The following is a 13,275-nucleotide window of genomic DNA, read 5'->3' on the forward strand; positions in this document are numbered from 1 at the left end:
GTCAAACTTGGCTTGTAGGTGCGATATAGAAGCAAGAAGCGGGTCGGAATCTGTGGTGGGTGCAGGGCGGGAGACGGAGTTAACGGGGTATCTGGGGTATGTTTCGTGTATCTTATCTGCCATTTGGGCTAGCTGCTCTAAGCTGTGGTCATCAACGAAAGCGCTGATGACGTGGCACATGGAGGGTGGGAGTTTGTCGAGCCATAGTTGGGCCATGATCTTTTCTGCTAGCTTACGGCCGCAGAGGAGACTGCGCATGTGGCGAAGCATTTGTGATGGCGATCTGTCCCCAAGTTCGACAGTGGTGAATAGATCCCGTAGCATCTTGTTTTCTGATTTTCCTGTCCTACTTATGACGGCCGCTCCGAGGGCGTCATACGGATTTTCCTTAGGAATATCTTCCAACAGGTCTTCAACTTCTGTTGCTACATCACAAGGAAGATGCTGGACAACATAGGAAAACCGGGTGACTTGGGAAGTGATGCGTCGGGTAGCAAAAACAGCCTCAATCTGTTGAAACCATACCCTGGGGTTGCGTGGATTGTAGTCTGGCAAACGTATGCTAATTGCATTCTCGACTAAATTCGCTGAATCAAAGTGCGCCTCCATAATTACCGGGCAAAAGAAACAAAATTACGACGACTTGAAAGAAAAAGCTTTCAAAAAAATATCTAGAAATACTCGGGCTCACCAAATTTGTAGTGGTCTGGCTACCCAATAAGTTAGTTTACCAGGAGTGTGTGGCAAAGAAATAAAAATGATTACGCTAGGTTGGGTATACAAAAATAAAGAAATCAGACGGAACAGACTCAACTCTCTTTAAAATAGTTCGTCGTTGGCCCAGGTCAGCGAATGAACAATAATCCAATTAGGTTGGTCCAGAGGTCTTTTTCTGAACAGTTCCCACATATAATAGATTCCGAAGATGTCTGAAATGTTTTGGTACCAGAGTTAGTACATGAGACTCGCGAATGACCGCTGCAAGCGCGAGCGAAATCAGAAGAGAGAGTCGAAGCCCGTGACCACGCTTGTATTATGTGAAATTGTACAAGTGCGCGTTTTTGTAGTTTTTCGTATTCAAACAAAAAACGATTATGCAACTGATGAAATACGTAGTGTTATAATGGAAGTAAAACAGAGGTACAAAACGCCAAAAGTGCAATTGCTTGTCTTCCACACACATTACGGTGCCTGCTTGTTTTTGTCGCTCCGTGGGCTGCTTGATTTCCCTGCTGCGCTTCTTTGTGTGATTTCCAGTTAGTTTTTAATGTCACTGAATTGTTTTCCCGGATACAATTTGCATCGCATGTTTGCACCACAAACTTTACTTCTTCCTCCATGGGGACTTTGTATTTATTGTTTCTAGCAGGCAAAACAATATTTTGCGATACATTTTTAACGCCTGCTTACCGAATATTCTTTTACTTTGTACGGCAAGCGTAATGATGGTTTCTTGTAGTACATTAATGTGTGTTTTAGAGCTATATTTTGATTATTGCTAACTTAAGTTGGTGATTCGTCGTCTTCATATAAACATTGTGAAATGCGTCTTATACGTCGTGAAACCGAGAGAACCCCACATCTTGAGGTAAAGTTCTGAAAGGAACAATGGATATCGAAATAGAAATAATACACTTTATAGATTGATTACGATATTTAAGCAGCTAGAAGAGATAATAAGTCTGATCAGTCAAGGTTGGACGTGACTTCATTTGTTCTCCAATGTTTGATACTTTCAGGTCATCAGCGTTCTGCAACGAGGTGAGTTATCGTGGCGGTATGGTGAGGGGTTACTTGTCTTTGGCTACAATTTTTCAACTGCCATAAACCGGACATCACACACCCTTGGACCGCAGACGCTTACTAATTCCTGTCAATGGATAAGCTCGATCCAAATCTGCCTGTTCGTTTTTCGTACAATTGCAGCGAAACAAAAGTATGCACACACTGCTTCACTGTAACACCTTGTCCTGTTACACCAAGGTGCTAGGTTTATGCATCCGAAGATTGTGGCATCAGTTTATTTCATGGCTTCGCTGCATTCCTGATCTTATCGACATTCCGTGTGTACCGTACAGTCGGTTGTACCTTGCCGAAGATCAGAGGTGGAAAGCAACAATCCCAACTACGGTGAAATGAAAATATTTACAGGATGGAACCCGAGCGGAAGAATCAGTGCGCACCACTGCTGTACTTTCTCGTGACCATTCTAAATGCACAAGGGAACTGTCGCCTCGTAAACTGCAAATAGTAGCACCATGGCGTGTGTGTATACGAAAATGTAAAATTGAAAGAGTTTAACAGCGTTACTAGGTGGTGAGCTGGTTCTGTGTCTTGTATATTTGGTTGATCCTAGCCAATATACGTGGTAATACACATTTTTATATAGACATTCGCGTTCGGTAAGTTTCGGTGACGGTTTTGAAATAAGCAGAAAACGATTGTTCGCATGCGTCTGCATTAGAGAAAAGCGCCGCTTAACCTTGTTCCGGGGTCTTGCATGTAGACAGAAGTTGAAACCAATTTCAAACCAATTTTTCAATTGATTCTTTAATTTGTTAGCCTTGCGAGTAAGCCCATTCATATCAACCGATGTTGACCGCAAAAGTATGCAGTCGGTAGGGAATTAACTTCCTTAAAACCAAGTGACGCTTTTGGTCAAGTTAATGACAAATTTCCGTTCTTGTACATCGTTTCATTACTGCTTGAGATGCACTCTGTTTCCAAGTACTATAACTGATTCGTAATGTACACTTAATCTGCCGGCATCCGATGAAACAGGATGTACTTCATTTTCAAACTGAGGCATCTACACGTTGTTAATTTTAGGTACCCAGTCACCCACATACTTGACTGTTCAGCTCAAAGTCACTCACTGGATCACAAGATTTGCTTTTTTCCATACTCATAAACCATGTCAAATTAGGGTGACTCATCGGACATCGATTGTATGTACCGTCTAGTGAGCGTAGCAACAACTCATGTGCCGACATACCCATGCACCAGCAAACGGACCTACATATAGGGAAACCAAACACAGTCAGTTCACACAGTCTCGTGCGCGCGCAGGGAGCAGGAAGTCAACCACTCTCCACAAGTTCACGGACAATTATTGAACACGTGTAGTAGCCATACTGCGGAGAAAACACGTTCCCGCCGTCCGGAATTTCACCAAAGAACTCTCACGGACGATAAGTTCCTCTTTTGACTTGCTCCCATTTCGCAACTAACCACTGTCAACCATAGTAAAAACTTGTATTAGTGCATATACCTTCTGAATTGTATTATGACCAACATCAACAATGCACTAATATAGGCAACTGGTTTGATTCACACGGATGAGTGAAATTACTTAGGTCAGATAGGCTGCACATTAGATCCAGGGAGATGAACAGCTAGAACCGTGATGACAGCTTCGTGCAAAATGTCAAGGTAAAAAATGTCAAGGTGAAAAAATTGGCTAAATATTCAGATTTTGGATATGTTATTTTGTAATTAGCGCCAGGCTTTATTGTATTTCAGTAGCTGAAATCCTTCAGATAATGCAAACACTTTACCCAGGATTCCCCCAGCTGTTTTATTTTGAACTAGAAATAAAGAGTGAATCGAGTTTCAGTCTGTATTTCCCGAGCAGTCCGTCAATCTAATCGACTACTCCATAGCTTCATTACGGATTCCCTGATTAAGAAGAGTGGACTAGATTTTGTTGCAATATAAACCGTGCACCATTCTATATCAGATCGTCACTGACATGTTACGTGTACCTACTTCGCGTGGCTATACATTCACATTACGAATTGATAGATACGGGACCTGGTGTGATTCCTAAAGGAAGAAAGTGGCAGAGTGAGAGAGGAATAATCGGTTTCAAATCAGAAGGAAATGACTGACGTAAAAATCCTTCCTGCGATATTTTTTTAGCTAAATCTGCCGAAGTTGTAGTGTGTAAAAGTTTTTACAGGTATTTTTTAAACTGATGATGGACATAACTGAGCTTTGCGCTTCATCTTAGCAGAGATGTTGCTGCTCGACTTCGTCCAGGTGGATTTCGAAGGGGTATCCACCAGGTTACCATAACGCGATCGGTTAATTCGGCGCAATTACCTCTTGAAAGTGAGGATGAAGATTTTATGGATAGTTCAAGACTATCACTCCTGAGGAATACGATAAATGAAATCAAAAATAGATTCATCCTCCCTTTGGATAGCGAGCTATTTAAATAGAAACCCATAGTTTGGTGGTACGGGACAACCTGAAAAGATGTAGATCATTATGTCCTGGAGAATGAATGCGGGGTGGTGTCATTTTAACCGTTCTCATCACAGGCAATGAATAAACGAATATTCAAGTCAGTATTGGAGGTGCAAATTTCGAACGAACGTCGAACGAAGTCGCTTGGACCAGAGTAAGTAAAACCTACAGCTCAGGTCATTCTGTGAATAAAACCTTGGCCTAGCTTTTCGGTTGCAGTGCGCTTTGGTTGGTGGGTGCTCGAAACAGTACCAGCCCCGGTTAACTGCATTTTTCTTTCGTCAGTAACCTGGATTATTAGCCAGGAAACCGGTCCAGCCAATTTCACTGCGGAGCAGCTGACACTTAGTCCAACAACCGTGGACCAGTTATAAAGAAGTAGTGAATATTGCAATCAACTGCATAACGCATCAACCACGTCGAATGCTAAGCAACTGTAGTTGCCATCTGGATCAGAAGAATGGCCCTACAGCTGTTCCATAATTCCTCAACATGCAGCGTGATTTCATGAGCTCCGCTCGTACCAAATCGTCGTAAACCGTTAATTTCGTAGATAAAACTCTTGTGGTTAATATCTTGAGATTTGAACGGGATTATATAAAATTTGAAAAAAGAAGCCATGTTGGTGTTTTGTACATCGCAGTCAATAACAGGCTAAAAGCAGTATGTCTGGAGTGTTCGCAGTTAGATATGGCGTACGTTGCCGTTAAATATTTCGCCTTTTTTAGAAACTGACTCGAAGGAAGACTGTGTAGCTTATAGCGGCCATACAGCCATTGAAAACAGACAGCTTTCTGGGGAGTTTCCTGCTGCGAAGTCGACACCGCACCATTAGGAACCACGTTTTCAGCAAGCAAAAATTACCAAATAAAATAGAGGCCTATTTGGAGCGCATAATTTCAAAGTTAAATCAATATCTGAAGCATGTCCTCCGAATCTTGCATCTACTAGGCCTAAACAGACTACAACTTCATGTTAGTCTACCAAAGAATAGCAGCAAAAGGGATAGTTCGCTGGTATGGCATACAATGTGAGCATTTGCGTAACCTTGAAGATATTATTTGTGATACTCTTCAGTATTATGTCAGCTTAGTAATGCGTCCATAGCAAATAGCCACAATATATTTTAATCATTCATAATCCCCGGTGATGACTTGAACTTTTCTTGTCCTACTACTGAAGGTTCACCCCTTCAAGTAATCACGAGACTTGACTGTGGGCCAGGCTCATGACCCTCTTCTGCTAATTCACCGGTTGGCGAAAGTTTTCTTCGATAACTGTACGTTTCGGGCCTAGTGTGATGGAGTACCACTCTTTTGAATTCGCCTTACCAGCTACGAATTTGCTTGGTGTTGATTAGAGGCCACGGAGAACATCAATTGGACAGTAATCACACTACCTACCGGTCAAGTTATCTGGAAAGATAAGGACTAAATCACTTAGGCGGCGGAGTGCCTGCTCAAACAATAGAATTAGCTTTACGTCTAATGTGAAAAGACGTGAGAATGGTCCAATCCTACAGAGCCTTGCTGTCCATATGTAAAGTGGCCGATTAATTAATAGGATTGAAAATGCGTCATTGTGGTTTGAAAACCAGCATAGAAAGTCTGTCATCTTTCCAGATCAGCCCACTACAATTTTTGAGGATTATTTAACCTCAAAAGTCAGCGTTCCTGTATGATTCTGTAGTGCACATTACTTGGGGTTTTTCATATAGTCCTTTCGAATTTCTTAGCTTCTTCGCAGAGGATCTCATATGAAGAAACTTTCGGCCTCAGGGACACGTTGCCTACCTCCCAATGCATCGATATTCATTTCGTTATCTAAGACAGTCGTATTGAACTGGGGTACAATGTGATTACCGTTGTAACCGCACTAAACAAACATAGATACTATCCGTATTTGGTCACCCAGCCCTAGATAAAGCCAGATCTTTATGGGTTCTTGGAGCTCTCGCAAATGCTTCTTACGTTTTTGGTAGTATCGGTTACAGCTACGGCTGACTACTTCAGCGCTTTCGTGGTATTTGGGCGAACGTTTAGTGTCACCAATAGGCAAGGTCGTCAAGCATAATTCACGTTTCCGAAGGCCTCATACAGTTGTAGCATGGTGCATAGAACATTCTTTATGACTCGACCAAGCCCATCAAGATGGGCTTGATGCAGGTCGTGGACTCGTCAAGATATACGTGCAAAACCGCGTTTCAGCGTACTGAAGAATTTTGCAACTAGATAATCTAATGTCAAAATTATCGGAGGCACGCACGCCAGACCTCTCATATTCACCTAATCCGGTTTGTAATTCTCGGTTGGCTTCTGAGGAGCGACAGCCACCAAAACGCCATCAGTATACTTAAACCCGTTGGATTAATCAACAAAGTCATGGAAGCACAAAACAAAGCGAGCGAGAAAACAGTGCCGTTTAAGAGGTCCGCTTCAGCTGGTAGTAACAAGGACTTTTGGTAGACCAACATGCAAAATAGCCGTGCTCAGGCTTGGTCAACTATTACTCGTTGCGTCCTGCGGCGAGACGCGTAGTTGTCATCCCGGTCGAAAAAACTGTAGCATCGGCCACTACTTTACCTTGGTACACTGTTTATAGCTAAATAAATGACCGATTGAGGGCTTATTACTCTATCGTACCAGTATTATGCTTCAAGTAGAATTAAAGTTGACCAGTGACCAAAAATAAGATCCTACTCTACTCTAGGGTACAGCGGAATACACCAAACAAGATTTCAAATCTGTTTTCTTATAACTTTCGACTGGTTTACCTGAAAATCTGAGGGAGTGGATAGCTGTACCATGGAAATCTCCAGTGCAAGTCTACTGCTGGCCTATCCTGATTTCGTGCGCGGCCACCCGTAGCGGAAAGGAAATTGTTAACAAGCCACCTGCTGTACTGGTTTAAATCAGTGATTAGTTATGAACTCCGAGGGATTTTGACTTGCGGACTAAGTCCTAAAACTGCATGAAGTGCTCAGTGGGGGCGAGTTGGCCCAGTGGTTAGAGCGCGAATTTACTGACCATAAGGTCCGTGGTTCGAACGAGACATCTGCTTTTCGGCTTCCCCTGTCTAGGCTTCGGCAAGCTGGAAGTATCACAGCCCTCGTGCTTCCTCCTGGTGGTATGGCGGCTAGGCACCAAAAAGGTGCTACAGCTGAACGATGTATGTGTATGTGTGGACTAAACTATGTAGGATTAACAATGGGGCAGCTACCCACAAATCCGGTTTAGTGTCAACGGCTAGGCACCAAAAGGTGCTACAGCTGAACGATGTATGTGTATGTGTGGACTAAACTATGTAGGATTAACAATGGGGCAGCTACCCACAAATCCGGTTTAGTGTCAACTACCCGTATCCAGCAGTAAGCAAACCATGGGCTAGGTAGCGGGAAGAGCAGCCGAGGATTCACCTGTGAACGACCTAACCGTAGCAATCTGTTACATCACGTCTAAAACCGACCGCCATCCGCATGCCTAACACAAAACCAATAATGGAGTAGCGAGTTCCAGTATCTTTTCACTTTTATTGAAGGAATATTATAAACACGTTTGCGGTGTAAATAGCAATCTCTTACGATAGCAGTCCCTCAGGCACACCTCATTCGGCGTCCAAAGGTGTAGCATTTTTCGCACTGAGCAAAAGCACAGAGACATTTGCACTTTGGCAGTGTAAAAGTTCCAGGAAAAGGACTGTACGAAATTCGGTCAGCGGGAACACAGAACTGCGTTTGTCGTGAACATAAAAATGTGTGGTTCAAGGAAGCCATAAGCTTGATTGGACAGTTGAAGGATAGATACACAAACGAACAGGCTGGGTCATAGCATGTACTTTGCAATGGGTACAACGAGAAAAAAACATGCCGGGGCCGTGACGAATGTAAACGAGGACAAACGGAATTCAGAGGAAGGGGTAATTATGAAAAATACATGATCATTCCCGAAATAAAATATGGTGGTAAGGGTAAAGCGCATAAGTACTGAACAGCTTGCGCCCGACAATAAGGATGACATTATCAATTATCCGATGAATCACTTGGATCTGAAGTGCTCTCCGAATCATCGCCGCTGGAAGACGAAGCGCTCAGTCTATTGGAACCACCTAGGACGAAAGATAAGAGTGAAAAGGAACTAAAAATTCACTCACGTGGTTCCTTGACACTAAGTGTGTTTCGAATACTACGAACATTCGAAGGAGGTTCTGGAGTTTTCGGAAATCGGCTTTCGATTTCTCGGGCCTTGGCTGTCAAAGTGACGTCTCTGGATTTTTCTGGAGTGGTAAACGGGTCCTTCTTCGGCATCTTGCGACTACTCGTCTTCGCATTCCGCAGAACAGTCATGACGTATTGCTCGAGTTCTCGTAGGGTGGTGTGTTGAAGAGTTTCGAAGTCGAGTTCGATCTCGTCAGGATTGCAGTCCCTATGCGATGGCTCGTGCTGTTGGATTATCTGAATAACCTGTCCGAGTTTCTCGCCTGGTAATTTGTTGATATCGATGCTCAACTGCCGTTTCTCATCGTACGTCATCAGCTGTACATTACGTTCGGACATTTCTTGATCGATCTCATATCCACACATGATGGACTGCGGATACTCGCTGACTTCCGTGGAATTCGGAACAGGTACCGTGGAATGGTGAAGCGCTGCAAGACATTGGAGTGGTGCATTGGAACAGAATAAAGCATGGGTAAAAAAATGACTGGAACTAAGGTAGCCACGCTAACGCACCACATAAACTAACCAGCAGGTTGACGATTTTTTGACTTAGATTGTGACCGAGCGCCTTGTCTATGGAAACAATTATGAGTCATTAGAGAGACGCCTTACCTGGAGGTCCCCGTGCTATCGAATGATACATTCGAAACGTCCAGTGCAGTTGCACAGGCAGGTTGTGCAGGAGGCATGTTCGTCACAATAGAAGAAGCTGGGAAGTAAGCGACAGAACCAACGGGAAATACCTCGTTTAGCATGTGAGTTTAGAGTGTCGAGGATAGAGCTCAGTCCCGCTGTGCTGCGTTGTAGTTCATCATTACACTGTTGGAACTGGACAGTAAGTCTTTGGTGTTCTTTTATCGAGTCTTGTATCAGCTGGTCGAGATCCTGATTGTCAGCTGGTACTTTTGATAGAAAGTCCTCGAAAATTCCACTCAAAATCTTCCCGATTTTCCCCACATCACTGGACTCTCCATTGTATTTGTAGCAATTAGTAAAAATTAACCTGACATCTTCGGCGAAGTCGGACCTGGTGCGGTACTGGCCACTGTCCAATTTTACTTTAACAGTGTGAAGATCCATCGGTTTCTTTACAATGTTGTGATAATCATGTAAGCCCATAGATCGTGCGTCCACTGGTTTGATGAAAAAGTGGTTTAACTCCTAAGGACTATTGCATATGAACCATAGAATACCCACCTTATACCGGTAAGAAGAGATCTCACTCAAGATGTTGCTGCATTGTTTCAAGACTGCGGACAAGTGCACAGACTTGTCAGTATTCCGTTCACTGTACTCCGGTTTCAATTTTTTAACCTGATGTGATGAGTATCCGGTCGACTGGACGCTCCGAGGAGGATCACCGAAGCTTTCCATTTTCTTCTTTGATGCTTTCTTGCGTGTACTGGATGATCTGCCATCTGGAATGAGAGTCATGGAAGTCTGTTTTAAGCTTGAAGTCTGAACACGTGACTGATCCGTAGGACAGAACTGCGAAGATGAACCCGGCCTGCTGGATTTGGAATTCTTCTCGGGGTGTATTTTGGTTTCGGGGATGGGCATAGATTTCAGGAGTTCCCTGGCCAACTGTTCCAACTTTACTGCCATGCATACGATGTCGTCTCCAGGCTTGTTAAAAATGTAGCAGTTGCGGAACATCGTGAAAAGATCATCAAAACATTCCACAGAGGAATGATAAAACTTGAGGTTCAAACGCTGCTTTATAGTTCCCAGGTCCATAGGGTGTTTCACAATCTTTGGATAATCCTACCCATTCATGATTGTTATTAATAGGACGTACCGGCAGATTTAGGCGCTCGTGATCAACCAGTCGAGTGAATGGCCATACATATTTCTCCTTCAGCAACCGATTAACAACTTCCTTCTTGATGTATTCCAGTTGATTGGTGGTTTGCATGGAGGGATGTGGTTTGGATGAGTGCGGACCAGGTTCCATCAAGACAGATGAATCCATGATCACCAAAGGCTAAAGTCAGAAAACAGAAAATGAGTTCAGATGAACGAACTGCGATTCTCCGACGTAAAAGCCGCGAAAGACAAGCTCTAGGGAGACGTGCTGGTCTTTTGCCCTTATATTTTGGCGAAAAAGGGACACTTCCTCTAGCCCAAACAGGCGACAAAGCGGGAAAAACAAACGGGTTCTATCATTTCCCTTTTGAAACATGATTGACTTCACAAAATGGATCCAAAGAACTGATGCGATCCACCCAAATATAACGACGTCCTTGGCCTTTGGTAAGCATTGGTACGGTCGTTGTGGTAAGGTCCAAATTAACTGTTGATAATGTTTCACTCTACTCAGTCAGCTTAACTACTATCCTCACATCCAAATAGCTTCCATGAAGGTCAAGCGTGGTTGAAGTGCTGCAAGACAAATCTTATCTATTAATTATCCACACTCATTCTCCTTATAGAACTAAGCGGTACATTTTTCTTCCCTGGATTCTTTGAAAAGGACAGTTCTATTATGCTCAATACACCGGAACTCATTTCGGGATACAATAGAATTCAAAGAGTGACCTTAATTAATTCTGCAGTCAGTAAGAAGTCCGATGTTCGCACTGAGTTTCAAAAAGAAATACTGACAGGATAGACGGTCTAGGTCGAGCGAACACAAAACGCGTACAAAGATCCTAGTGCACCCAAGATTGAGACGAGAGGTCTCCACAAGACAAGAAACTTTGTGAAAGATCTAAACTGGCAAGTTATCGGTCTATTGTTGGAATTTCCATACACCGAGGGATCACAGTTCTCAATATAGTTCAGGGAATTCAGACAAAACAATACAAACGAGGGAATTCCCTTGATGCCCAAGAGAAAGCATATACCAGTCGATTATGAGACAGCACAGATTACCATGGACGTGGTAAGGGGGCGACAGTTTCGAGGATTTGTAATTTGAACCAGGCAGTAGAGATAGAATGGTGATGTTGGATTAATTAAGCAAAATCAAGTGGCGTACGGACCAGCTGCTACACGTGATAGAATCGAAGTGACTTCCTAAAAACGAAAAGTGACTGGTCTGTTCTGCTTGACACGCTTGCTCACCAAGAAATGCCCCGGAAGTTCGTGGAAATAATAAGCTCTTTGTATTCCCAGACTTGGGGGCGAGATGGCCCAAGTGGTTAGAGCGCGAATTTACTGACCACAAGGTACTCTACCTTTCGACTTTCCCAGTCTAGGCTTGGGCAACCTGGCAGTATCCCAGCCCTCGTGCAACCTTCAGGTGGCATGGCAGTTGGGCACCGAAAGGGTGCAACAGCTGAACAATCTTTTGGCAAGTAAAAGGAAGTGCTTCTGAGTATTTGATCTGTCGGTGGCAGGTGAAAAGTGGGAACTTACTGCGACAGAAAAGCCCAAACCACTCTGTCATGAGACTGTTTAGACGCAATCGTCACTGGCCACTGTACCAGCTTGAATACCACACCGTTGGTGGGTCATGGTTAATGCTTATCCCTGGCCCCAGTGCGACCACTCTAAGCGAGGAGCTAAAGGTTGACTGGTGAATGAGGTGCGCAGAAGCTTGCGAGCACGTAGGATTAATATTCCAATTGAGAAATGTCTGGTGGCCATGGACCTGAAAAACCCAAATGATGCGTCGCGCGCTGTGGGTAAACACCGAATTTTACGTGCCTATCGTTTTCAAATAATTATAAAGCGGTTTTAAAGTGAAGTATGAAATTCATGATAGAGAAACTTAATCACAACCACAAACGCCTCCTTTATGATGTCCACAGTGCGTACCAGTAAGTTCTATTTCCAGTGTTACAAGGGATATCCTATCTTGAAGGTATCAACTATCGACTGGACCACTGGAGATACAACTGAGTGTGCACGATAACCATGAAAGAATCTGCCCTCACAGTGATGCAGCGTTTGGTGAAACGCTGTAATCCATCCATCCGTCCGGACGCTACCGAACTGAACAACTAGGCATAAGTCTGACCTACAGGCGGATACACGTTGGATTGTCCAAAGTTGCAACAAGGCCTTCTTCGGGAGACAAGTGAGTCAACAAGCCAATCTCCCCAGCTGTTGTTTGTTCGGCAGAACAGATCAGGACATGTGTGGCGACTCGAGACTGGGCCCATTCACACAATGCATACTTGTCTGATGTGAACCAGATAGTTGGTAGGTGTTATCTGTTACTCTGAATTTGCGAGGAATGTTAACGGACCTGTTGGTTTTAGCATATTTTCCGCATGTGATGGGGGGGCCCTCACGACTGGCGTGGTCGTGCAAAACGTTGTGGGTGTCTGAGAGAACACGCGCGGCCGGCTCCTTTCCTAACTTGCGTAATATCATTGCGCCTTTTGTTCGGAGTCCATCGTGCTCACTAAAAACGTGTACTAAATTGCCGGCTGCACCGGATTCTTCAGTAGGTTTCGCAGACGTCAATTTCGTTGTCTGAAAACATTCTTTTAAATGGATCGACTATTAGTGCTGGTGTTAGCAGCCTTCAGTACAGTTCGGATGACAAATCTAGATAAAGCCACGTAAATTGTTTCGGTGCTTTCACTGTTCTCAGAATAATCACACATCCAAACTATCCTACTTATTGTGTAGTAAATTCAATGTTCTCACATCTAGGACAATCTATTACGCCCAACACCTACATGGCGATTAAGCTTACTGGCAATGGTTGTTCTAACCCACCTACTGTCGGTCTCTGGACAGCCTAATAGCCCCCCGAGTCGAGTACGACACTGAAGTGAACAAAGGTAATGTTGAATATCTGAATTTATATATATATATATATATATATATATATATATATATGTCTATATAAA

At 43.6% G+C, this 13,275-nt stretch overlaps 2 protein-coding genes across 2 annotated transcripts in view; one reads left to right on the top strand and one right to left on the bottom strand.

Annotated features, from left to right (window-relative positions):
- Positions 1–13,275, top strand: part of T265_03616 (hypothetical protein) — a gene marked incomplete at both ends in the record, with an annotated part of 20,163 nt that overhangs the window by 5,439 nt on the left and 1,449 nt on the right. The window contains one exon of the mRNA XM_009168151.1: positions 1,740–1,761. Coding sequence (XP_009166415.1) covers positions 1,740–1,761 — 22 coding nt within the window. The remainder of the gene's footprint in view (positions 1–1,739; positions 1,762–13,275) is intronic.
- T265_03617 (hypothetical protein) overlaps positions 8,270–13,275 on the bottom strand; it is a gene marked incomplete at both ends in the record, with an annotated part of 16,153 nt that continues 11,147 nt past the window's right edge. The window contains 6 exons of the mRNA XM_009168152.1: positions 8,270–8,355; positions 8,401–8,957; positions 9,080–9,176; positions 9,211–9,628; positions 9,665–10,231; positions 10,266–10,451. Coding sequence (XP_009166416.1) covers positions 8,270–8,355; positions 8,401–8,957; positions 9,080–9,176; positions 9,211–9,628; positions 9,665–10,231; positions 10,266–10,451 — 1,911 coding nt within the window. The remainder of the gene's footprint in view (positions 8,356–8,400; positions 8,958–9,079; positions 9,177–9,210; positions 9,629–9,664; positions 10,232–10,265; positions 10,452–13,275) is intronic.

Source organism: Opisthorchis viverrini (genome assembly GCF_000715545.1).
Source record: "Opisthorchis viverrini unplaced genomic scaffold opera_v5_55, whole genome shotgun sequence".
Lineage (NCBI taxonomy): Eukaryota > Metazoa > Platyhelminthes > Trematoda > Opisthorchiida > Opisthorchiidae > Opisthorchis > Opisthorchis viverrini.